At 39.3% G+C, this 23,519-nt stretch overlaps 1 protein-coding gene across 3 annotated transcripts in view; it reads left to right on the forward strand.

The window, feature by feature from the left end:
• eps15l1b (epidermal growth factor receptor pathway substrate 15-like 1b) overlaps positions 1-23,519 on the forward strand; it is a 44,577-nt gene that overhangs the window by 13,951 nt on the left and 7,107 nt on the right. For 2 of the 3 annotated variants that reach the window (XM_037531058.1, XM_037531059.1), the window contains exons 16-22: positions 308-505; positions 1,499-1,651; positions 3,049-3,160; positions 6,097-6,197; positions 8,030-8,090; positions 12,897-12,979; positions 14,090-14,183. In XM_037531058.1, coding sequence (XP_037386955.1) covers positions 308-505; positions 1,499-1,651; positions 3,049-3,160; positions 6,097-6,197; positions 8,030-8,090; positions 12,897-12,979; positions 14,090-14,183 — 802 coding nt within the window. Of the gene's footprint in view, positions 1-307; positions 506-1,498; positions 1,652-3,048; positions 3,161-6,096; positions 6,198-8,029; positions 8,091-12,896; positions 12,980-14,089; positions 14,184-21,397; positions 21,541-23,519 lie in introns of all 3 variants that reach the window. The other variant, XM_037531057.1, reaches the window with a different exon arrangement.

Below are 23,519 nucleotides of genomic sequence, written 5' to 3' on the forward strand. Positions count from 1 at the left end.
AACAGAGGCAGCATATTCGTAACCACTTTGTGTAATGGCATTCTGTGAAGTGCCTTTTAGAGACATGAAATCACTGTGAACAGTTTAGGTTTCTCTAACATTGAGCTTTTCAAGTCAAACCACTGTGGATGACTTTGTTTACGTCTTAACAACTAAATGTCAGTGGAGTTCCCCCTTAAGTAAATGAATGAATTTATTTTGAATAATTAACCTATTCTAGTTCACATAAGTATTTTTATCATGTAATTTGCCATAATGTTTTTTTTTCCCTCCCATAGTAAATGTGTATGTATGCGTGTGTGTATAGATCTCCTCTCTGCAGACACAAATCCTGTCTCAAGAGTCAGACTTAAAGACGCAGGAGAAGGAACTGAGCCGAACCAAAACAGACCTGTATTGTCTGGAACAGGAGGAAAATCAACTGGAGGAGAGCCTCCGCGCAGGCAAAGCCAAACTAGAGAGCATCCTCAAACTGCTCAAAACTTCACAGGATGAGATGGACGAGGTTACTGGCAGCACACATCCATACACAACTGTTCAAAATTTTGGAATCACTAGTTTCAATAATATAAAACCACTTTGGTTTCAAAAACATGTAAAATGATGGTGATAGAAAAAAAATTTGAGACCTGTCCAAAAAAGGCCCTGACCAATACCACTTTTACAGGCCTAAAAATACTGGTACCTGCTAATTTCAGCTCATATTTAATATACACTCACCGGCCACTATATTAATTCAATATATTAGTTCAATTGCTTGTTAATACAAATAGCTTATCAGCTAATCACAAGGCCGCAACTCAATGCATTTAGGCATGTAGAGGTGGTCAAGACAGCTTGCTGAATTGCAAACCGAGCATCAGAATGGGGAAGAAAGGTGATTTAAGTGACACACACCATCTCTAGGGTTTACAGAGAATGAGCCAAAAGAGAAAATATCCAGCGTGCGGCAGATGTGTGGACGAAAATGCCTTGTTGATGTGAGAGGTCAGAGGAGAATGGACAGACTGGTTCGAGATGATAGAAAGGCAACAGTAACTCAAATAACCAACCAAAACCTCTGAGGAATGTTTCCAATGCCTTGTTGAAAGTATGCCACGAAGAATTAAGGCAGTTTCGAAGGCAAAAGGGGGTCCAGCCTTTTACTATCAAGGTGTACCTAATAAAGTGGCCAGTGAGTTTATATGTTTGGCAAAAGTTGAATTTAAAAACCCTAAATTTAAAATGTTTGAAAAAGCAAAACATAAAATGTGACCTTGAGTCAGTATTTTTATCCAAATTGTGTATGTTGTTATTTAATAAATTAAAAGTAATAAATGGCAAGTGAATCCAAACTTTTGAACGGTAGTATATTCACACTGATGATTTGTGAAAAACCAGGTGAAAAACCATCTAAAATTAACAAAGCGCCAAGTTTTCAGAAGTGACCCTTTTGTTCCATTTAATTCATTATACTTGATCAAGCTGTTTTTTCTTTTGTATCCTCCCTGTTTTACAGACACGGAGTGAGATCTCACAGATCCAGGAGAGCCAGAAGGCACTGAATAAATCCATCGAGCGCTTCACCAAAGCTCTAAACGGTAACATGAGCAACCTGTCTGAGATCGACCAACTGCTCACTGAGGAGAGTTCAATACCCAGCACCACTGTGGTAAGTGTAAAGTGTATTACAAACGGACAAGATGTATTAAGGTTAGTTGTATAACATTAGTTGTATTAGATATGCAGATTTATTGATTAGAAACAACTGATGTTTATGAGAGAAGCTGTTTTCTAGGTCGTGTAGGCCTTCAAAGAAGGCCTAGTGATTTCTGTGGGGGGTACATGTCTGTAATATTTAATTCTAATTTTAGCTCCTTTTCATTTATTGGAGTCATTATGCTTCTTTTTTATTTAAATGCTGCAGGTATTGTAATAATATGCATTCCATTAAATTTATGTTGGAAACATTTGTTTTTCTTTGTGGGATCTTGGTAGATACAAACAAGCTCTCCTACTGGTTAGGACTTCAGGAACTTAATGTGTCAGATTAACTACTAATATTATTTAGAACTGACAGTGAAATCACATTTTTATTTTCAATAAGTGGGACCGATTTTGTGTGGAGGAGCCATAACTCTTCTGGAAGTCCTAGATACATTGCGGACTCCAAGTATAAGTGATTTGGGGGGAAAAAAGAGGCAATTCAATAAAGTGAATTGGAAAAAAGAGGCAGCAACTCTGTACCAGGCCTCTCTACTAAAAGAGTCACTGTAAAACTGTTAAAATGTAAAAGTTGTGTTAATATATCTGTTACAAACTTCAAATAAGACTTGGAATGTCTTTTACAGGCTTCAGATATCCATGTTTAGTGTAGAACAGCCAAAAAAAGTTAATGTGAATCGCTGTTAGTTTACCTCTAACATACTACTAGAATCCCTAATGGACGCTAGCAGAAATTAGCATTCGTTTAGAGGTGTTTTAATTTCCCTCAATTTTGAGTGAGTTTTGACATTTGTGGCCCAAAATGAAGGCCTGCTTTTGAATAGTCATGGTTCACATCTGGTTATCATGATATTAGCCTTTGCAGAAATGGATCACAGATGCCTCAATATGCAGATGGGCTGTTTAATAAACCACAAGCATCTTCATTCAGTGCTGTAAGCATCCTGACCACCCACAGAAATTCAGTCTATGACCAACAATGGTAAACAAATTTGGTCTAAATAATGCATAAAAATGCATACATTTTTTTAAGCAGCAGTGTGGTTGCATTACACTGTTTTGCCCATATCACTAAACCCTGAAGGATAACCATGCCACATAGCCATCCAGTGTCAAATGGGCTCTTTTTTCCCCTTAAAAGCATGCTCCCTTTGACGTTGCTACCTTCATAAGCTCTCCCCTGTTCAGCACAGGAAATGAGTGGATGAGGGCTGTGTTTGTGACGCAGCTGGGAAAGTTAATTGAGCTGCGTGCTATTCTCCTCCTTCTCATTACAATGATAATATTTTTCCCAGCACTAAGGAGCAGGACAAACAACATCTCTGAATGGTGTGTCTGTTTCAGGAGGACTCTTTCAAGTCGAAGCTGGCCATGTTTAATACTAACCCCACTCAGGACCTCAGCAAGGACCCCTTCCAGAGTGAGGACCCCTTCAGAAGTGACCCATTCAATAAAGGTGCTGTAACATAACGCACCATCTTCTGGGTATAACATATATCCAGACATGTTTACTATACCCTAAGGTGTGCTGGTGTGCTTAATTGAAATTTACTGCCTAAACTAATGGTTTGGCTGTTGTGCTGGAGATGGTTGGTGTAAAAGTAGAGGATGCAGTTGATAGGGCCAGATGGAGGCAGATGATCCGCTGTGGCGACCCCTAAAGGGAGCAGCCAGAAGAAGAAGAAGAAGAAGAAGAAGAAGAAGAAGACTTGCTTATGTGGTTTTGACACTAAATGATATGTTATCTATAAAACAAGCACAAACATGTTCATAAATGGGAAAAAATAGACATGGCTGCTGCTTGCAGTTTTTGACTTTGTGATGTACTTTTCATTTTCTGTAGATTAACAGTATGTAATCCATGCATGCTTAAGAGTTCTGGCACTGTCGGTTTGAGATTTTAAAGGGGAATGTAACATACTTAAAGGGGAATGTAACATTCTGAACGGGTGGGGAGGAAAGACACGGCACGGGATGAAGGCAGAGAGCGGATATTTATTTCAAACACAAATTAAATGGCTTTTCAGCCTATAACATCAAGGTCCGACTCACGGGACTGTTCAGTTTTGCTCAGCTCACTCTCGCGGCTTGCCTGGGTCTCCTTTTCTCTCGAATCTCTGCCGCCTACTGAAGGAAGAGATTGATTATAAGTAGGCTGGCAGAAACAAGGCACAGGTGAGCATTGTCAGCTACTTAGCCTGCTGGTTCAGCCGGACCAGCTTCTCCATCCTGCGTTCGAAGCTTGGCCACGCCCCCTTCTCCACAGAGAATTGAATGGGTAATTGAATTGTTGAAGTGGATGTCTGGTTCCTGTCACCACTGCTGTGAACAATTCTGACTGTGTAAGGTTCTTTAGAATGGAACTCTTTGAATGGCTTTGTGTACATTTTAACCATTTGATTATGCAGAACTTTTGAACAGTCAGTGGAATTCCCCAGTATGCAGATGTGTAGCATGCAGTTTCAATGATGCTCATTAGTTTACATATGCTTCTGTTGCTTGTTAGCTACATTAACCTTGCAGCTCCATTGTACAACCCTATTTCCAGAAAAGTTGGGACGTTTTGCGGAATGTAAATAAAAATAGAATGCAATGATATGCAAATAATGCAAACCATAATTTTCAAGGAAAATACAACAAGTGGTCTTTAGCCAGAGGACACAGTGTCCATGATTTCCAAAAAGAATTTCAAATTTAGCTTTGTCAGACCACAGGACACTTTTCCACTTCCCCTCAGTCCATTTTAAAGGAGCTTATTCTTTGCATTTATGAGTTTTAACTTGCATTTGAAGATGCAGAGATGAACTGTTTTCACAGGCAGTTGTTTTCAGAAATGTCCCTGAGCCCACGCACTGATTTCCATTTTTTTTTTTAAGCGTTACACAAATTTACCAGCCTTTTGTTGCCCCATCCCAACTTTTTTAGAATGTGTTATTGGCATCAAATTGGGCGTAACAATTACATTTCTCAGTTTCAACATTTGTTTTTCTTTGTGTTATTTTTAATTAAACATAGGCTTTAAATGATTTGCACATTATTGCATTTTTTATTAATCTACATTTTGCACAGTGTCTCAACTTTTTTGGAAGCGGTGTTCTCAAACCGAAGAAATAAAACATCACACCAAAAATATCTTTGCTGATTGACTGTGTTGGGGACAAGTTGGGAAATTGTGTAAATTTGAGTTTTCACCAGATTGCTTCTTTAGAGTGTTAAATATATGATGGCAGGCATTTGCTGTGAGTAGGTGTTTGTATATAAAGGCATTCAAGTGAAGCTGTGATCCTTCAATTTTCACTTGAATCAAATGCCTGTCTTAGTCTTAGCTGCTTTCAGAAAGCAGCTGGATTTACTTAAATCTAATTGGGTTCTCCTTCATCCATATCAAATTTCTGTTTGGGAAGGCTAATGCCTTGCTGAAAGACATACAAATCTGACCAGAAGGAAAATCAGTTCAGGTTTTCTGGCTTCAAGGGAAAATGTCTAGGTGCATTGGTGAAATGGGCTAAACAACAGAATGGCTTTAGAAAGATCTCTCTGAGATGCTTTATAAATATGACTACTCAAAGCAGTAATGTTGACATTAATAACTACTATTATCTCCTGGGGTGGGCGAAAGTATAGTATTACAATGCTTCAAGCCGCTTTCTTGATACACAATATTTCTCATAATATTTAGTTTTTCTGTGTTTGCGTAATATGTGTTTGTGTAATGATTGTGCAATGATTTTTATTCAGCACTTCAGATATTGCACTGCACTATGTTCCATGAAACAGGCCTATTTGTGTTCTCTTTTAAATGAAACATGTTGTCAGTGTTGTTTAAGTACTGATGTCTAGAATAGCACATTGTGATGTGACAAATCATAGTAACGATAAATATAGTCAAATTGCCCACTCCTATTATGTGTGTTGTATATTTTTAAGTGAAAATAATTTATCACATTTTTTTCAAGGAATCAGACTTACACTCCAGGGCCAAAGAAATGGGCCAGGCCCAAAATTTAGTGTTTTTTTTTACTGGGTGTTTTGGCCTGGTTAGAGTCCAAATTTAAGCTCAATAGCAAACATCTCTGACATTAAACACAAACTAGCATGGCAGCGTTTTTCATTTAAAGAAATAAAAGTTAAGAGTTATCCCATATTGAGTTAAATTATTTGTTTAAATTATTTATTATTAGGATCTTTAAAAGCTTAATGGTCTGCTGTTTTGGGCTTGGCCCTTTTTTTGCCCAGGAGTGTATATATGATCTTTTCTGCAAATTTTCTGATCCTCAAGTAAAGTTTTGATCATCTGAACTTGCATTATGGAAATACTATGTAACATGTAAAGGCATCTTAAGGAAAAAACTATTTTCCTTTTTTTTTTTTTTTTTTTTTTTTTTTATCTAGCTGATCCCTTTGGCAGCGATCCCTTCAAACAGGACGATCCTTTCAGAGACCCCTTCAGCAGCTCGGATCCATTTGCTAAAAGTGCTGCCAGCCCTTTAAAGGTGACTATTAAAAGAAAGAGACACTGTTGGCACTTTCTCATATGCTTCTTCCTGCATTAATGCCCAGTCATCTCTGCGTGACATTCTCAGAAATAACTATTCTTAAAACATGTGTGGAAATACGTTAATCAGAATCTAAAGCTTGACCTAATTGTGACGTGCTGCACTGGACTGTCTGTGTTTTGATATCTCTGGCTTGTTTTGTAATATGATACAGTGTGTAAGACTTAGTGATTGAGTCTTGTTATTCTAAACAAGGGTGCAGATCACATGCACATGTTTTGCAATGTTTGACCATTTTCATGAAACTTGAATAGTGTAAGGTTGAAACTGGTGATCATAGTGGTTACAACAGCTTGGGTTCCATTTTTTTTTCTTCAATAGAACTCAATCATCTCTGTGTAACCTTTTTATTATTTTTTTCAATAATGCCCAGTTAGGTTGCCGCTTTGAATTGTTGGCATATTGATATTGTAGCTGGGACTTCTTTTGTAATTTGATATAAAGTGAATTATTCTTAATTTGTATGTAGATTACTTTGTAGCAAAACTGTCATACATCTCCATGTTGTGCTGTCAGTAGTGAAGCTGTATATTTTGCATTGTTGCATTGGTTATGTATTTGTTGCAGTAGATAGATCTGATCATTTCAACAATATGCCAATAGCTCTGATGAATATGGCAGAGCAGATTTGTCAATTCATGCTGCAAGTTTCCTGCTTTACCACTTCCTGAACGTGCTAGATCTGGTCATTTGGGAGGACAGTAAAGCACACAGAACTTCATCATTTTCTTGGAACCACTTTGAGATAACTTTGTGAAAAGGTGCATTATCATGTTGGAAGAAATGCTGAGAAGTTGGTGAATTGTGGCCATAAAGAGAGCACATGGTCAGTAACAATACCCAGATAGGCTATGGCATTCAAAGGATGCTCAGTTGGAAATATGGGGCCTGACGTGTGCCAAGAAAACCTTCTCCACACCATTACACCACCGCCAGCTAATGTTGAAACAAGGCAGGTTGGGTCCATGGATTCCTGCTGTTTATGCCAAATTCTGATCTCACAGAATTTTGCATGTTGCAGTGGAGATCTAGATGTTTCAGACTAGTTGATGTTCAGACAAAGTCTGTGCGTTTGATCGCCTCAGATTCCTGTTCTTGGCTGACAGGAGTGGAAGCTGATGTGGCCCTTTGCTGTAGTAACCCATCCACCTCAAGGTTTAATGTATTGCTCATTTTCTATGCATTTCACTGTTCACTGTGATGAGCGGTTGAGTAACTTTAGTCTTCCTATCAGTTTGATTAATTCTAGCCAATCTCTTCTGACCTCTCTCTTCACGTAATGCCACTCACTGGATGTTTTAGTTTTTTTGTTCCATTCAGTGCAAACTCTAGAAACTGCTGTGCATGAAATACCCAGGAGATCTGCAGTTAATGACATATTCAAACCACCCCTTCTAGCACCAACAACCACACCACGGTCAAAGTAACATGGATCACATTTTCCCCCACTCTGTTGCTTAATGTGGAAAATTAACTGAAGTTCTTGACCTGTGTCTGCATGATTGGATGCATTACACTGCTGCCACATGATTGGCTGAATGTATAATTGCATGACTGAGCAGATGCACAGGTGTTTCTAGTGGCACAGTGCTGTTCGCAAGAGATCTTGTCATTGGAAAGCTGAAACATTTTGCATTTTTTTTGCATTTGAGGTTGCTTAGAGAAGAACAGGCTACTCTGGGGAACTTCCTGACTTACTGTTGGTTTTCTCTGAAGCATGAAAAAATAATACCATGCACGTTTTCTATTTTTCCCCTTTCATTCTGCAGGCCAGCCCTTTTGGTAGGCAGAGGAGTGTTACATCCAGCAGTTCAAAGTTCAAAGACTCAGGTACTGTACATTTGCTGCTCGCTCAATATCACCCACCTGCTAAAGTTTTAGTTTAAAAAAAAAAACACTCCAGCATTTTAATTTTTTAACCTGTCTCTATTCACTCAAAAGTTTGGGCAAAATTTGTTGTATACAACTATTGAGTAACACACACACACACACACACACACACACACACACACACACACACACACACACACACACACACACGGTAGATCTGCAGTGAGAGTTCTCAGAGGTGTCCATAAAGAGAAGCTTTGAGGCTTTCTGAGTAGTGAGGTGATGTAGTTTCAGAAAGAGATCTTAGATAAAGCCTACAGAATTTCATCATAAAACAGATCTCTCAGACTCTGTGTCCCTTTAAGTATGAGAGATACCATGCTGCATGACCGAGTGGTTTACCGGGCCATATTAGTTCAGGCTCTCTGACTTTTTACGTTATTGTATATTATGCATTTATATTTATCAGGGCTTGTATTGAAGACACCTTAATGTTTCCCCTTTAATTAGTTTAATAATGTTGACATACTACATCAAAGTTTAGCAGATTAGGTTAAGTACAGTCCCTTGTAAATTAACTGTGTTTGTGGTGTCATGAAAGCTCATTTAAAACTCATTTACTTACAGTGGTAAGTTTGAGTTGAGAAAAGAAAAAAAAAAAAAAAAAAAAAAAAATATATATATATATATATATATATATATATATATATATATATAAGCTCAGCAAATAAATAGAAATTGTGCATCTGCAGAAATGTGCCACAGTGTGTTTTCTGTAGAGAATATGTTAACATATTTCCACTTAGAAAATCAACAAAATGTCATTTAATGAGGGGTGTTCAAACGTTTGCTTATGACTGTGTATCATATACATATTCAGCCTACAGCAGTTTGACTTGACTTGAACTACAGTATTGAAGTCATAGTTGTTTTGTTTTTGTTTTTCTTTTTTTTGTCCTGGACTGCTTTTTGCCTGGGATCAAAGAGCAGCTTGTTTAATTCTGAGGAGTAAAAAGAGTTTGGAAAATGGTAATATAAAAATTGTCCATCTTGATACAAACCGTTAATCTCAAGATGTTGGTACAGAAATCCTTATAAGAGGACCCCAAAAAATGTAAAAAAAACGTATGATATGGCCTTGTAACATCCATTACATTAAGAGGAATTCCACATATTTTCTTACATTTTTGCTTAATTAAATCTTTAAGAAGTAAACAGACATTCAGAGAGGTTAGATGTGAAATGCTCCATTCTAGACATCCTTTCTGAGTTAGAATTTTCACCATGATCTGATGGGAACCAGGCGTCTGAAATATTTTAATGCTATAAAACACAGGAAGCTACTATATGAAATGGTTATGAATAATGTTACCTGTCAGAGGTGTTGTTTTACAACTACTGTAAAACAAGTTTTTTTGTTTTACAACTATTGTAATTATTAGGTTATGTAATATGCCAAATCATTTTTACATTTTTAAAACCATACTTATTGAGGTGAGGCTAATGCAGAGTGCTGTAAGGCAAAATGGTACCCAAATGAAAGATATATCTTTTTTTTTTTTTTTTTTTTACAGTATTAACTTGTTGGATATTGAGTAAAAAAAAGTTTTTCTACAATTAAAAAATTTCACACTAAACCACTCTGACATTGTTTACATTTCAAAGACTTCAAAGACTAATTCAGCAACATTCGTGGAATTCCCTTTTAATGTTAGTTCATCTCAACCAATGTCAGAGTACACAGTACGGAAGACTTCTGTCATCACTGACCACAATTTATGGACTTGTACTGTGTTAAACTTTCCCATGGTACAGATATGTGTAATATGTGCTAGAAGCTTCCACAAGAAGAACACTTCTCTCTTTTTAAAGTTCATACAAGTGCATGTTTCATCATTTTTATTTTAAACTGTGGTGGTCTGTAGTTTTTACCTTTGGGGCTTCACTTTTTCCTGCAGCTTGAGGCTATTTATAGGGCTTTTACCTGCACAAATAACTCCTGCTCTCCCCAAAATAGCTCAAGCAAAAACAGGCCTGGCTTTGTGGCCTACAGAACGGAAAACCTTGGAGCGTTAACGTGTTGGTCTCTCGGTCTCTCTCTCGGTCTCTCTCTCGCTCTCTCTCTCGCTCTCTCTCTCGCTCTCTCTCTCGCTCTCTCTCTCGCTCTCTCTCTCGCTCTCTCTCTCGCTCTCTCTCGCTCTCTCTCGCTCTCGCCATATGTCTTGAACAGGTACACTGTCTTTCCATTTCTTCACTGAGGAAGTATGGTCAATTTATGAGAAACACACAATCCCCCACACACCTCAAATACCCTGTTTATTATGAACACTAGCACATGTGTTCTACGTTATTAGCATGTACGCAGTGACGTGGGAAGGGGGGGGGGTGTTGAGGTGCCCTATTTCAGGGTTGTTTAACTGTGACTACTAATACCAAAAAAGAGAGTACTCAAAATTAAAATGACTTGAACATGAAACAGACTTAGTTGTGCTTGTTTTAGGGTGGATTTTGTATTTTTATGTAATGGTTTTTTTTAATGTATTTTCTAAATGTAGAGTAGCTGTACACTGTTTAAAGAAATGCTGCTTTTTATTATAGTAAGCCAACTTGCTTCCCTTGTCAGCTGCCAATTTCTTTAGGAATGTTCTGCTAAAGCACAAGCAAGTTTAGGTGCAACGATGACCGCTTATACTGAGGACCACATATTGTTGAGCAGGAGTCTCAACTTCGAATATATTTAATCTTTTGACATTGGCATGGAAAGCAAAGGGTTTAGAAAGAGAATTCATAACACCTGAAAAGCAGTACAGTTTTTGACATGGTACTCAAGCACAACTCTTTGTTACCTTTTTCACTGCTCACATGATATATATACTCATGAGTCAGAACATTGTGACCTGTCTAAAATGCTCTTTTTCCTTCATGTGCTGCCAGAACAGTCACGACCCACTGAGGCATGTATTCTGCTGGACCTCTTAAAGGTTTACTTTGGTATCTGGCACCAAGATGTTAGCACCAGATCATTTAAGTCCTGTAAGTACTGAGATGAAGCCACTTTAGTTCAGGTTTGGTGTTCCAGTGCATCCCACAGATGCATGATCAGACTGACATCTGCTGTCATGGTGAAAGAGGCCACTGTCATTGAGGAATACCTTGCCATGAAAGGGTATACCTGGTCTGCAGTAATGTTTAGAGAAATGGCAGATGTGTGAGATTGACGTCCACATGAATGCCCGGTCCTATATTACCCAGCAGAGTGTTGCCCGCAGCATCATACTCCATCTGCCTTTCTCCTTCCCACACTGGTAAACGGTACATGTACCCAGCCATCCACATGATGTAAAAGAACCAGGGGGCTCATCGGAGCAGGTGACCCAGTGCTGAATATGCTGAATTGTAGCCGCTTTTGAAAGTGGACAGTTGTTGGCATGGGCACTGTAACTGGTAAGTGGCTACACAGGCCCATACGCAGCATGGCATAATGCATTATGTGTTGTGAGACATTCTTCTTGTAGCTTTCATTCAAAAATTCTGTGACTTGTCACCGTAGCTGCAGAAGTTCTGACCAGATAGCTGTCATCTGACCAGACCCTTGTGCATTGATGACACCCTGTCATTGGTTTGTGGTTTGTTGCTTCTTGGATTGTTATCAATAGGTACTCATCACTGCGCAAAGGGAGCAACACACAAGTCTTGCTGTTTCTGGGACACTCCGACCTGGACGTCTGGCCATAACGAATCTGCCCTTGTTAAAGTCACTCGGGTCTTCACACCTGCCTATTTCTCCCTCATTAAACATGTCGGCCATGAGAAGCGACTGTTAATTTACCGTCTGTTATATCCCACACCTTGATATGCATCATTGTTTCGGGATAATCAACATTATTCTCTTCATCTGTGCGAGGTTATAATGTCTTGGCTCTTTGGTGTGTATTATCTGTAACTGAATATAAAACTCTCAATGATTTATGGATTCGTTATATAAGTGGTGTGGTCGATGCTTAATGTAACGTATTATAAGATATTATAAGAATCTCGCTTAGTGTACATTGAAGGTTTAAATCTCACAGGTACTTTGTGTATATTTTCAGCTCTCTGCATATTGCACAGTATAATGAACATTTACTTTGATGCAAATATTCCAAAAAATGCAAAAAAAAAAAAAAAAAATGGCGCATATTATTGCATGACGTCACTGTGTACGCCACGTATATATGTTGCTTAAAATTCCAGCGCCTCTGGCTTCAAACACCTTCCTTCACATGTTGTTTGCATGGAATATACACGCACCCAGAGACATAGCTTATGTGTCCTAGTGCAGCTCTTGTGAACGTTACTTCTGTGGTCACTCTGTGGTCACACAACCAGCACATTGTGTCACAGTGATTTTTTTTTTTTTTTTTTTTTTTCCCCTTCTTCATGTCTCCATTTGCAAGTTTGTTCATGAAGTAATAACATGCGCACCGCAGGGTTAGATAAAGGCTGTTTGCCATGGTCTATCGAACACTGCCCCCACTTAACACCATAATGAGTTAATTACTAATGTACGTCATCAGCATCACACAGAGAACAGAAAGCAGACTTTTCAGGAGTAGAAAGTCATGGAAAACGAAACAGTGCAGCTACAGTGAAGCTCCCAAAATAGCTATGCAGCTGCTGTGTGTGGCATTGAACTGCTACCGACGCTGACGCTGCTGCTGTTGTGTTTGTGGATGTTTCCATAACGGAGAAAATGGTAAAGAAAAAATGGCAGTCTACCTGAGTAAGAGTTTATAAATTACTATTTCTCTCTCTCTCTTTCTGTAGACCCTTTTGCTACAGCGGACCCTTTCGGCTACGACTCTTTTGGCGGGAAGACCGGCTTTGCAGACTTTGGAAATATGTCAAAGGTAGGAGGGAGGTCACTACTGAAACGGTCCATTCATTCATCTGACCACAGGAAAGCACAAGTACATTTTGAACCACCAGTAGTTACGTACCTCTCTGTAGCTGCCATAACTGCTTGCCTTATGCCTTTTGATTTTGAATCAGAATGTGTTAACATTAACATTCAGGAGACATTTACTGAAGTGCTAAAGTAGCTTTTTGGCAATACAAATTCTAAAAAATCCTGATAGTAATACTGGGTTATGTAATTTAATGTGGTCAACTATTTAACAGACTCCATTAGACTTTAAACGTTAAATGTGCTTTACTGACTTATTTAACTGTTAGCTGTCAAATGGGACTCTACTGGGTGTGGTTAACCAAGTGAAGTCCTAGTATCTGAATACTGAATTATTGTTCATTGTTTCTTTAGAAGAAGAAAGAGAAAATATGCAGGCTAACGAGTCAGTGTTTTTTTTTGTTTGTTTGTTTTTTAAAATTTGTGACACCTTTTGTAATGTTTTAACATGTCAGCGCCTTGCCAAGAATCAAAAGAGAGCCAATTGGGAGTTTTCACAGGTTTTTTCCATTTGGCTTTTTCACTAACTAGGCAATCTGTTCTAGTTGGGTCCACAAACAATGAAAAGATATTTGTTAAGAACAGTCGAAGACAGTAAGCCCTCATAAGCGTCATTCTACAAGTTTCACCTGAAATTTGCTCATTACCTCATCTGAAGGGACAGTGCCTGTACTCATCCAACACAAAACCTACCAATTTCCCTCAGCTATTTTTGAATACTGAAATGTGTTTGGCATACTGCCAAAAGTAAGCCTACAGCTCTGTGTTATTTGTACTTCAGTCAAAATTCTTTTTGTCTTTTCCTTTCCTGTTGGTAACCAAATCTGTTTATTACCCTTTACAGTTACATAACAATTAGTCAGAATGCACATCCCTGTTCTGATAATTGTATTTTTTAGCAGTTTCCTTCATAGAAAGCATTTTTGTATAATTCTTGTGCTAAAGTTAAGATTTAGTTTTAAATATCATCGTCACTTATTGTCTGCTGGTTGACTGAGATTTTTGTCCATTTGTTGTAGTATTGCCACTGCATCAAACATTATTGTCTTTGAAGGGCTCCAGCGGGCAACCTTTAGGCCGGAAACCGACCTACCCTCTGCCGCCTCCCAAAAAACCAGTGCCAGCCAGGCCAGCCCCGCCGCCATATGGTAAGTTTCGAGTGTGTGTGTAATGGAATTAATCTACCTTTTACTTAGTGTTTCTGCAGTGTGGTGTAATTAAACAATTAATTTTAATATTGTATAATCATATGCAGTATAAAATTGTATTTTCATTAAAACAGTAGATCATGAATAAAAGCTCTAAGTAATTAATTATTGAAAAAGCACTTAGGCTATAGAACAATCTCAGAGATTTGAAGATTGGCATAGCAGCATATTGCTGCACTGTGCACTCTGATAGTGTTACCGTAGTTCATAAGTTGTTACCATATCAAAAAATTAACTAGATGCACCAGTTTACCCTGTTTTCCCCTGACCCCAGAATTTAATTAGTTAACACGTGAGAGCTGGCATCCATTTGAGTTGACAGGGGCGTCCAATCTTATCTGCAAATGTCAAGTGTGTTCATTCCATCAGACAAGAGCACTTAAGGCAGGTGATCTCAGTCTTTCAACACCTGTACATGTGTACAGCTGTTGTTTTGGAATAAAAATAAAATTCGCAATTGGACAAAAGTACATTCCAATTCTAAAACCTTTGTAACGGCTGTCTTGAAACCTGAATTTTAAACTGTGTAAGAAAAATCTGTTTGGGTTTATTTGACATGGTTTAAGGCAATTCAGTGTCTGATAGTTCACACAGTGCTAGTTGGTGGGATATAAGCTTCCATCACTCATTAGTTACCCTACTGTTAGAATTACTGTTCAAAAGTTTTCAATAATATAAAACTGATTTGGTTTTCCATAAATGGATAAAATAAATTTACCATGCTAGTCCTTTGCATTTTGGTAGATTCCATTCAATTAGTAGGAATTTCAGAAGCAGTTAAATTAATACATAAATAAATTAGTGTGTCCAGATAAACAGATCTGTAGATAATTATACAAAGAATTAGAATTAGAAGAAGAATGGAGTTAATTAACACCCAGAATTTCCTATTTGAAAAGTGATGATGAAATCACAAAAATATTGTGAATACATATTTATAGTATAGAATTTAAAGTTTATTTCAATATCCATGAAACTTTGAAAACGTCTTAAAAAATAATAATTTTAACAGTAGTGTACAGTAGTTCCTCATAGCGCCATTAGAAAACCCCTTTAAGATGTGGCAAACTGAAATGTAATTAAATGCTTTAGCCCATTTCAGGCACATTTTTTCTTGGCCCACATCTGCGATCACAGATTTCCCAAAAGTCAAGCAAGCACAGCATCATGACAGGCCTTGATACACTCCACCAGCTGATGCCTCACTTAGTCTGATAGCTGAAAGTAAAAGCACTTCCCCTTTTAAAGGTATCTAGCATCTGCACATCACTGCACGTAGCAGAGCGACTGTGTGGCTCAGATAAGCTTGTGTGTGTGTGTGTGTGTGTGTGTGTGTGTGTGTGTGTGTGTGTGTGTGTGTGTGTGTGTGTGTGTCAGGGAAAAGCTGAAAAATGAAAAGCCTCTTGGCAGCATGTGGTTGTGCAGATTACATTCTTGATGTTTGTGACGGTCTGATCAGATTATAGATTTTAAAAGACAAACTGAAAGTGATCATGAAGCACTGGTCCTCTAATACTTTCTGAGGCAAGATCATCACTGTTTGAAATAACCTGGGACTCTCTGCTTGAGTATTGATTGTGCCCAAATATATTGCAGTATGTGACCTAGAAATGTTCAAAATTCAATTCATGTGAGTCAAAGCTGAATCTCTGGGGTGAGAGTCAGTCAAATCTCAAGTCTCTTGGGTACACGGTAGGTCAAGTCTTGACTCTGGGTTATGCATTTTAGTTAACCTGAGACTTTTTGGGCTATACACGCAAGTCAAGTCTGAAGTATCTGGACTGTTACTCGAGTCTGTCGGGCACGTGTGCGAGTCAAGTCTTGAATTTCTGGGCCGTTGCTCAAGTCTAGAGTCTCTTTGGTGCAAGTTGAGTCTTGAGTTTCTGGGCTGTTGCTCGAGTCTGGAGTCTGTGAGGTATGCATGTAAGTCAGATCTCAAGTCTCTTGGGTATGCGTGAGCTGAGTCTCAAATCTTGAGGATATGCATGTGAGTCGAGCCTTGAGCCTCTGGAGTACAAGTTGAGTCTGGAGTCTCTGAAGTCTGAGTTGAGTCTCAAGTCTCTGGATGAGAGTCTGAGTCGACCTATGAGTCTCTGGGTGCAAGTCCAATTCGACCTTCAAGTCTCTGTGGTGGGAATTGAGTCTTAGGTTTCTGGGATGCAAGTCTGAGACAATTGTCGACTCTTTCAGGAGTTTCTTGAGTCTCTGGGCTATGTGTGCAAGTCAGATTGTGAGTCTCTGGGGTGAATCGAGTTTAGAGTCTCTAGGGTATGTGTGTGAGTCTGTGTTGGGGCGAGTAAAGCCTAGCCTGTGTCTGGGATTTGAGTCTGCATAAGTCTTGAGTCTCTGGGATGCCAATCGAGACTGAAGTCTCAGGGGGGCAAGTCGAGACTTAGGTTTCTGGCATGCGAGTCGAGACTCAAGTCTCTGGTGCTGAGCCTTAAGAGTCTAAGGTGTGGGTTGAGTCTCGAGTCTCTGGGGTTTGAGTCCAAGTTAAGGCCTAGGCTATGCGTCCAAGCACAAATAGTAGTCACACCATAGAGGTGTACCTTGTTTAATATTATTATAAAGGATTATAGTTGATCTGCACTTTCAGATCACTGAATCTTTTGATAACCTTCGTGCCACTATGGTGCAGCATCCCCAGAGAAACATGGGGTGAAACGTTTTGCTTGAGAGGAAGGGCAGGACACTAGAAACTGCAGCATTTTTGTTCTTAGTCAGCATGCTTGGTGCTCCACCCGAGGTTTGCACTGGCATCCTTTTAGGTGACAACCCACTGCGCCACAGTAACAGTGTGACCTGAGTGCACTGGCAAGTAGGTGTGTGTGATTGATTTCTTTGATGTGTTTGTGGTCCTGCTCACCTATTCCTATGAGAGTTCAACCTGTTGACCTTCAACCTCAATATGAGTGCAAACTGAGCCTTCGTATTAATATGGCAGAAAGCGGCTCTCCTTGAAGAACATCCAGCTGTTTCACTCTGAACAAAGTGCCAGGTGCCATTTCCCTTTTTAAACCAAGCGGGACAGCCCCTTAAAACATTGGTTTAGGCAGCTGATCATACCACAAACCCAAAAGGGTATATAAGTATACTCAAGTATGATGAAAGCATATTTATATACTATAGAAATCAAAAGTCTGGACATCAGTGAATGTATTTTTTATAATCTTAGACACTTGAATCTGATGGTTAAATGCTTGGAAAATATAACTAATGAAAATAGCCATTCTTGAATTGATTACTGTATTTAAATTAAAATATGTAGTAGTCTTTTTTTTTTAAACGTGAAGTTTTTTCAAGTCTTTTGGGGAAGAATCACAGGAGCCTCTTTCTAAAGCTAAAGGAGAGAATACCAAGGGTAAAACTGCCTTAAGGTTAATGGGGGCTAGTTTGATTTGTTACACATTTTTTTGGTTACTTCATAATTCCTTGTTATTTCAGTGTTGATATCTTCAGTATTTTTTTAAGGGATGCACTGATATTGGAATTGTGGGCCAGTGCTGATATGTAGTGCTGTTCTTGTACATGCAGTACAAGGCTGTACTTGTTTTTTTTTCCAGTCATACAAGTTATTCATTTTTCAGCATCATGAAAAAACAGAAAGCATATATTTCAGACATTTACACAGAAGCCTGAACAATTGAAAATTAAGTTAAGTGATACATTTTTTTTAAATCCCACAAACGGGGAAATTCCACCTCTGCATTTAACCCATCCGTGAAGTGAAACACCACATACACACTAGTGAATACACACACACTAGGGGCAGTGAGCACACTTGCCCAGAGCGGTGGGCAGCCCTATCCATGGCACCCAGGGAGCAGTTGGGGGTTAGGTGTCTTGCTCAAGGACACCTCAGTCATGCACTGTCGGCACTGGGGATCGAACCGGCAACCTTCCGGTCACAGGGTCAGTTCCCTAACCTCCAGACCCCGATATCAGCCCCCGATATCAGCTTTTTAGTATTTGCCATGTTCATCCTTTACCTTTATTACAGCTTCCATTCTTTTTGGACTAATTGCTTTAAATTTTTCAAAGGGATATTTTTCCACACCTCCAAAGTTCAGTCTTGAAAGTTTTTTGCATTTTCTGTTTCTCACAATCCAAATAATTTACTGACTTCTCTGTTCCTTATGCTTGTGGGTTGTCTTAAATCTAAAATTTTCAGAAGTTTACAGAAAGCAATGACCTCTAAATCTACTTTGACCTGCATTTGAATGAAAACAGTTCAAAGACAAGGTATGTAATGTTTCATCACGTAAACTTCATTGTGTGTTTTGTAAATATACTCAAATATACTCTGAAACTAATCGCTATGACAAGTTCCCAAAAGGTTGGGACGTGGGCAAATTAGGAATATTGTGAAATGTTCAGAAAGCATCCTAAACAAGTGTTGCAGTCATGCTTAGATATAGGAGTAGGCAGGAAAGACCTATTCTTTCATGCGCAAGGATGGTCGAGGCACGCCACTTTGCCAAAAGTGCAAAAATTCCAGCATAATATACCTCAGCCAAGAATTTCAGGTATGTCATCTTCTACAGCACATCATTTTAAAGATTCAGGGAATCTTGAGAAATCTGTCTACATAAAAGACCAAAAATCACAAATAAAAGCCTGAGATCTTTGACCCCTCAGGCAGCACTGCATTAAAACCCAGCATACTTTTGTGATGTGCATCACACATGAGCTCTTTGACAAACCATTTGTCAATGAACACAGTCGATCACTGCATCCACAGATGAAATTTAAGACTGTGCTATACTCAGTGGGGGGAATATGTCATATGTGTTTATTAGATGCCATCTTTTTAGGGAAGCCCATGCGTATTTCAACATGACTTTACTAAGCCACATTATGCTTGTGTTAAAACAGCTTGTCTGCGTGATCAGAGAGTGCAGGTGATGGCCCACTGCAGTCCAGACCTGTCTCTCATTGAAAACGTGTCATATTAGGCCCTGTTTGGCTGCACAGCTTATGTACAGAAGAATGAAAAAAATGTCAATGTCCATGTTCAGAACTGGATCGGTTGCTGTCTTCAGTACCCAAATGTTTAAGTGTTATTAAAAGGAAAGCAGTAGGGTGCAGATGCAGTGTTCGATGAAGATGTTGGATATCATGATGATAATATGAGACGTGACCAATTATTATTGAAATAAAGTGCGTCTGACTGCCTCACAAACAATGCTGGGTGTTCGAACAATCCCAATGTTTCATGCATCTTACAAGCTTAACCTAATGGTTAAGTTACTCATTCACCATGCGGGGAAGCACTTAGGCTTCTAACTGTTTGTGCCAGCAGTGATATGACGTCTTTCTAGTGCCGCATGTATGAGGTAATTTGTTAAAAGCTGCGATGACAGAGCAGATCAATCTGTTTATCATGGAACCTCATATTGCAATAAAGAGTAAATAAATAAATAAATAAACAAGCAAGTATATATATATATATATATATATATATATATATATATATATATATATATGAGCGAGAGAGAGAGAATTATAAGCATGCAGTGCTAACAAGCACAGTGGTATACAGGTGGTAAGCACGTGGCATACTTCTGTCCCAACTTTTTTGGAATGTTTTGCATCTAATCTAAAATGAGCGTATACTTACAACAAATATCTTTTTTGTGTTTGTTTTCAGTTAGTTTCAGTAAGTCAGATGAGTTAAAGTGGCAGTAGGATGAACAAAAGGTGAAGAATGAACAAATACAGATTTGAATTATTGGATTAGGATGGTAGCCCAGCATCGTGTGAATGTTCTGTTCATTGAAATATTTGTCAAATGAGGACCCCTGTCCCTCCTTGAAAAGATACTGCAAATGCTGTATTGTCATAAATGAAAGCTTATGTAATGCTTTTCTATGTCATGAGAGAAGTCTTTTTTTTTTTTTTTTTTTTTTTTTTAACTGGTTTGACCTTCCATGCATGTGTTTACAGTGCTGGGAGCAATGTATTGTGTTGTTTGTTATGTATGTGGGACAGAGGCCATGTTCACTGGGTTGTTTTTGCTTGTTTTTGTGTTGTCAGTGTAGACATGGGTGGGGTCGCAGCAGTGCACTGCTGTTATCACAGAGTCGGAGGAAACGAGGAGATGGAGTAGGAGAGTGAGAGAGAGAGAGAGAGACCGAGAGGCTGAGAGTGTGAGAGTTTGACCGACGTGCACACTTCACACCCTCTAGAGCAGCGCATGCTGTGAATTTCCCACGGCTGGCTAAAAGCGTCCATGCCAGCATACGCTCCCTCCCTCTCTCTCTCTGCTTTCTATTTCCTCTCTTACTTTCAGTAAATAACACCCCTTTTATCATATATTCTTTTGGCCGTGAGAAAACGGAGGTCGTCCCTCAAACACCCTGAAATGGCTCTCTTCTGACCTTTTGCACTCACCGTGCATGCTTAGTGATATTTGGCTCTGATGCTTTACCTTCCTTCAGAATACTTCAGAACCTGTCAACACCCCAGCTTCTTCCTCAGAAAAGTTCATGTTTGTTTCAGTTCATTGACCTGTGCAGATTTTCTTTTTTAGCGTCTACTACACTGTGTGTACCGCAAAGCCTGCGGCCCAACAAGCTTTTGTTGTGTTTGTCAACAGTTGCTTTGGTGGCTCATGGGCGTTGTAATTGCTATTGAAAGTTTGGTGCATTTGCAGAAATGAAACCGTTGCTCTGGTTTTGGTACACCGCAGCGAGCCTTTTATTAAACTCTGAGACCTTAATTCAGTTCAGCATGTTATTCAGGGGTCACAATTACACAGGGCAAGTTAATAATGATTTGTCTTTACTTTATGTATATGATGTTTTTGGGGAATTATTGAATGCATCAAGATATTTTATTCAAATTCAGCATATGATTGATTATTTTGGCACATTTCTGAATTGTTAAAGTTATACAAATGTAACTGGATCACCTATTTTCACAGTAGTGGAATATAAACATGTCGAATATTTTTGTCACTTTTCATTTGTAAAATAGTCTAAAAAAATAGTACATACATTACTGAATAATTTAATAATTTTAGTCACAATGCATCACTTGTACAACCCTCATTTTAATGTTTGAGGCTCTGCATTAATGTAGCTTGGGGCTACCTGCCCCAGTGTGTGTTTGTTGTTGTAATGGTAATGGCTGTTCTCTCCAAATTGTTCTAGGCACAAGTTCAGCAGGAGCTCATAAAGGGCTTGCTGCTCATAGCCAAGTGTTCACTGCCCCCCATGTTCGAAAACCACACGACTCCTCCCTGTCCAATAGATCTGCTGTAACTGCGTCTTCTGCGTTTGCAGACTTTAGAGCTGTAAGTTGAGCCCAGTCGTCCATCCAGCTTAGCACCAAGCGTCTTGTGTTTATTGTGCTCTTTTTGTAGCTTTTGCGTCATTTTGTTTGTACCATAGCTGCAGCCGTCTTGCTGTTTGTTGTTTGTGGTTCATTGTAGCAAAGGTTCTAGCATGCTCTTCCTCTGCTCTGCTTGTTATAACCCTCACTTCTTTTTTTGAAATAGACCCCACTAGTCCTAAGTATCATATTGTGTTTGTCCAGTTTCTAACCCAGCCCACCATTGCATATGCCTGGCTTGTCTCTTTAGTTGTCCCTTGATTGTAGGTAAAGGTTGTGAAACCAGCCATATATGTAAGGTTTTCATGAGATCAGCCAGTAATAGAGGCTTCATCTAATTCTCACCTGGTGAACATCAGTGAACTGGAGTGGACATGTGGACATCTGGACATTGGGTTGATTGGTCCATCTAAGTAGAAGATATTAATGTTTCCCAAATGCAATTTTGATGTACAGGGTGTCAAGTTAGGAACCACCTAAATATTTATGATGCTTAATGTTAGATTATACTTCAGATATTTGCGTAGATCCTGACTTGTAATTCACATTGTACATTAAGAATTCTAATCAATAACCTGTAATACTGTCTCAATGCCAGAGTGTGTGTAGCTGCCTTTAAGAACTACTTTATCCATGTTTTTTACATACTCAGTCCAGTATTCATTTTTATATGCTATCATACACTAATCGTCCACTTCATTAAGCACACCTCCTTGTATCTACGCTCTTTGTCCAACTTAGTTCTGTCTACAATTACAGACTGCTGTCCATCTGTTTCTCTGTATGAGTTATTTTAGGTGATGGATCATTCTCAGCACTGTGGTACTGTATGAGGAAGTCAGGTGTAGCTGAAAAGTATGTTAGGGTGGTGCAGGACATGTATGAGGATAGTGAGACAGTGGTGAGGTGTGCAGTTGGAGTGACAAATGGTTTCAAGGTGAAGGTAGGGTTACATCAGGGATCAGCTTTGAGTCCCTTCTTGTTTGCAAAGGTGATGGACAGGTTGACAGATGAGGTCAGGCAGGAGGCTCCATGGACCATGATGTTTGCAGATGACATTGTAATCTGTGGTGAGAGTAGAGAGCAGGTGGAAGAGGATCTGGAGAGGTGGAGGTTTGCACTGGAGAGGAGAGGAATGAAGGTCAGTAGAGACAAGACCGAATACATGTGTGTGAATGAGAGGGAGGCAGGTGGAAAGGTGAAGATGCAAGGGGTAGAGGTCATAAAGGTGGATGACTTCAAATATCTTGGGTCAACCATCCAGAGCAATGGACAGTGCAAAAAAGAGGTGAGGAAGAGATTGCAGGCAGGATGGAGTGGGTGGAGACAGGTGTCAGGGCTGATGTATGACAGAAGGATAGCAGCAAGAGTGAAAGGGGAGGTTTACAAGACAGTAGTGCGTCCTGATATGACGTATGGTTTGGAGACTGTGGCTCTGTCTAAAAGACAGGAGGCTGAGCTGGAGGTGGCGGAGATGAAGATGCTGAGATTTTCGTTGGGAGTGACAAGGCTGGACTAGATTAGAAATGAGCTGATCAGAGGGACATTGAAGGTGGAGCAGTTTGGAGATAAAGCCAGAGAGGCCAGGTTGAGATGGTTTGGACAGGTGTTAAGGAGGAATAGTGGATATATTGGGCAAAGAATGTTGGAGATGGAGCTGCTGGGTAGAAGGAGAAGAGGTAGACCTCAGAGAAGGTTTATGGATGTAGTGAAGGTGGACATGGAGATGGTTGGTGTGAAAGTAGAGGAGGCAATGGATAGGGCAAGATGGAGGCAGATGATCCGCTGTGGCGACCCCTAAAGGGAGCAGCCGAAAGATCATTCTCAGCACTGCAGTGTAATACTTGCTTTGTGGTTTGTTATGTGAGGGTCCTGACCCCTGTAGAATGTGGAAAAAACAGGTTAACAAAGTATGCGTAGAAAAAGAAGGACTACAGTCTG

This window comes from Pygocentrus nattereri, chromosome 19, assembly GCF_015220715.1.
Source record: "Pygocentrus nattereri isolate fPygNat1 chromosome 19, fPygNat1.pri, whole genome shotgun sequence".
Classification (NCBI taxonomy): domain Eukaryota; kingdom Metazoa; phylum Chordata; class Actinopteri; order Characiformes; family Serrasalmidae; genus Pygocentrus; species Pygocentrus nattereri.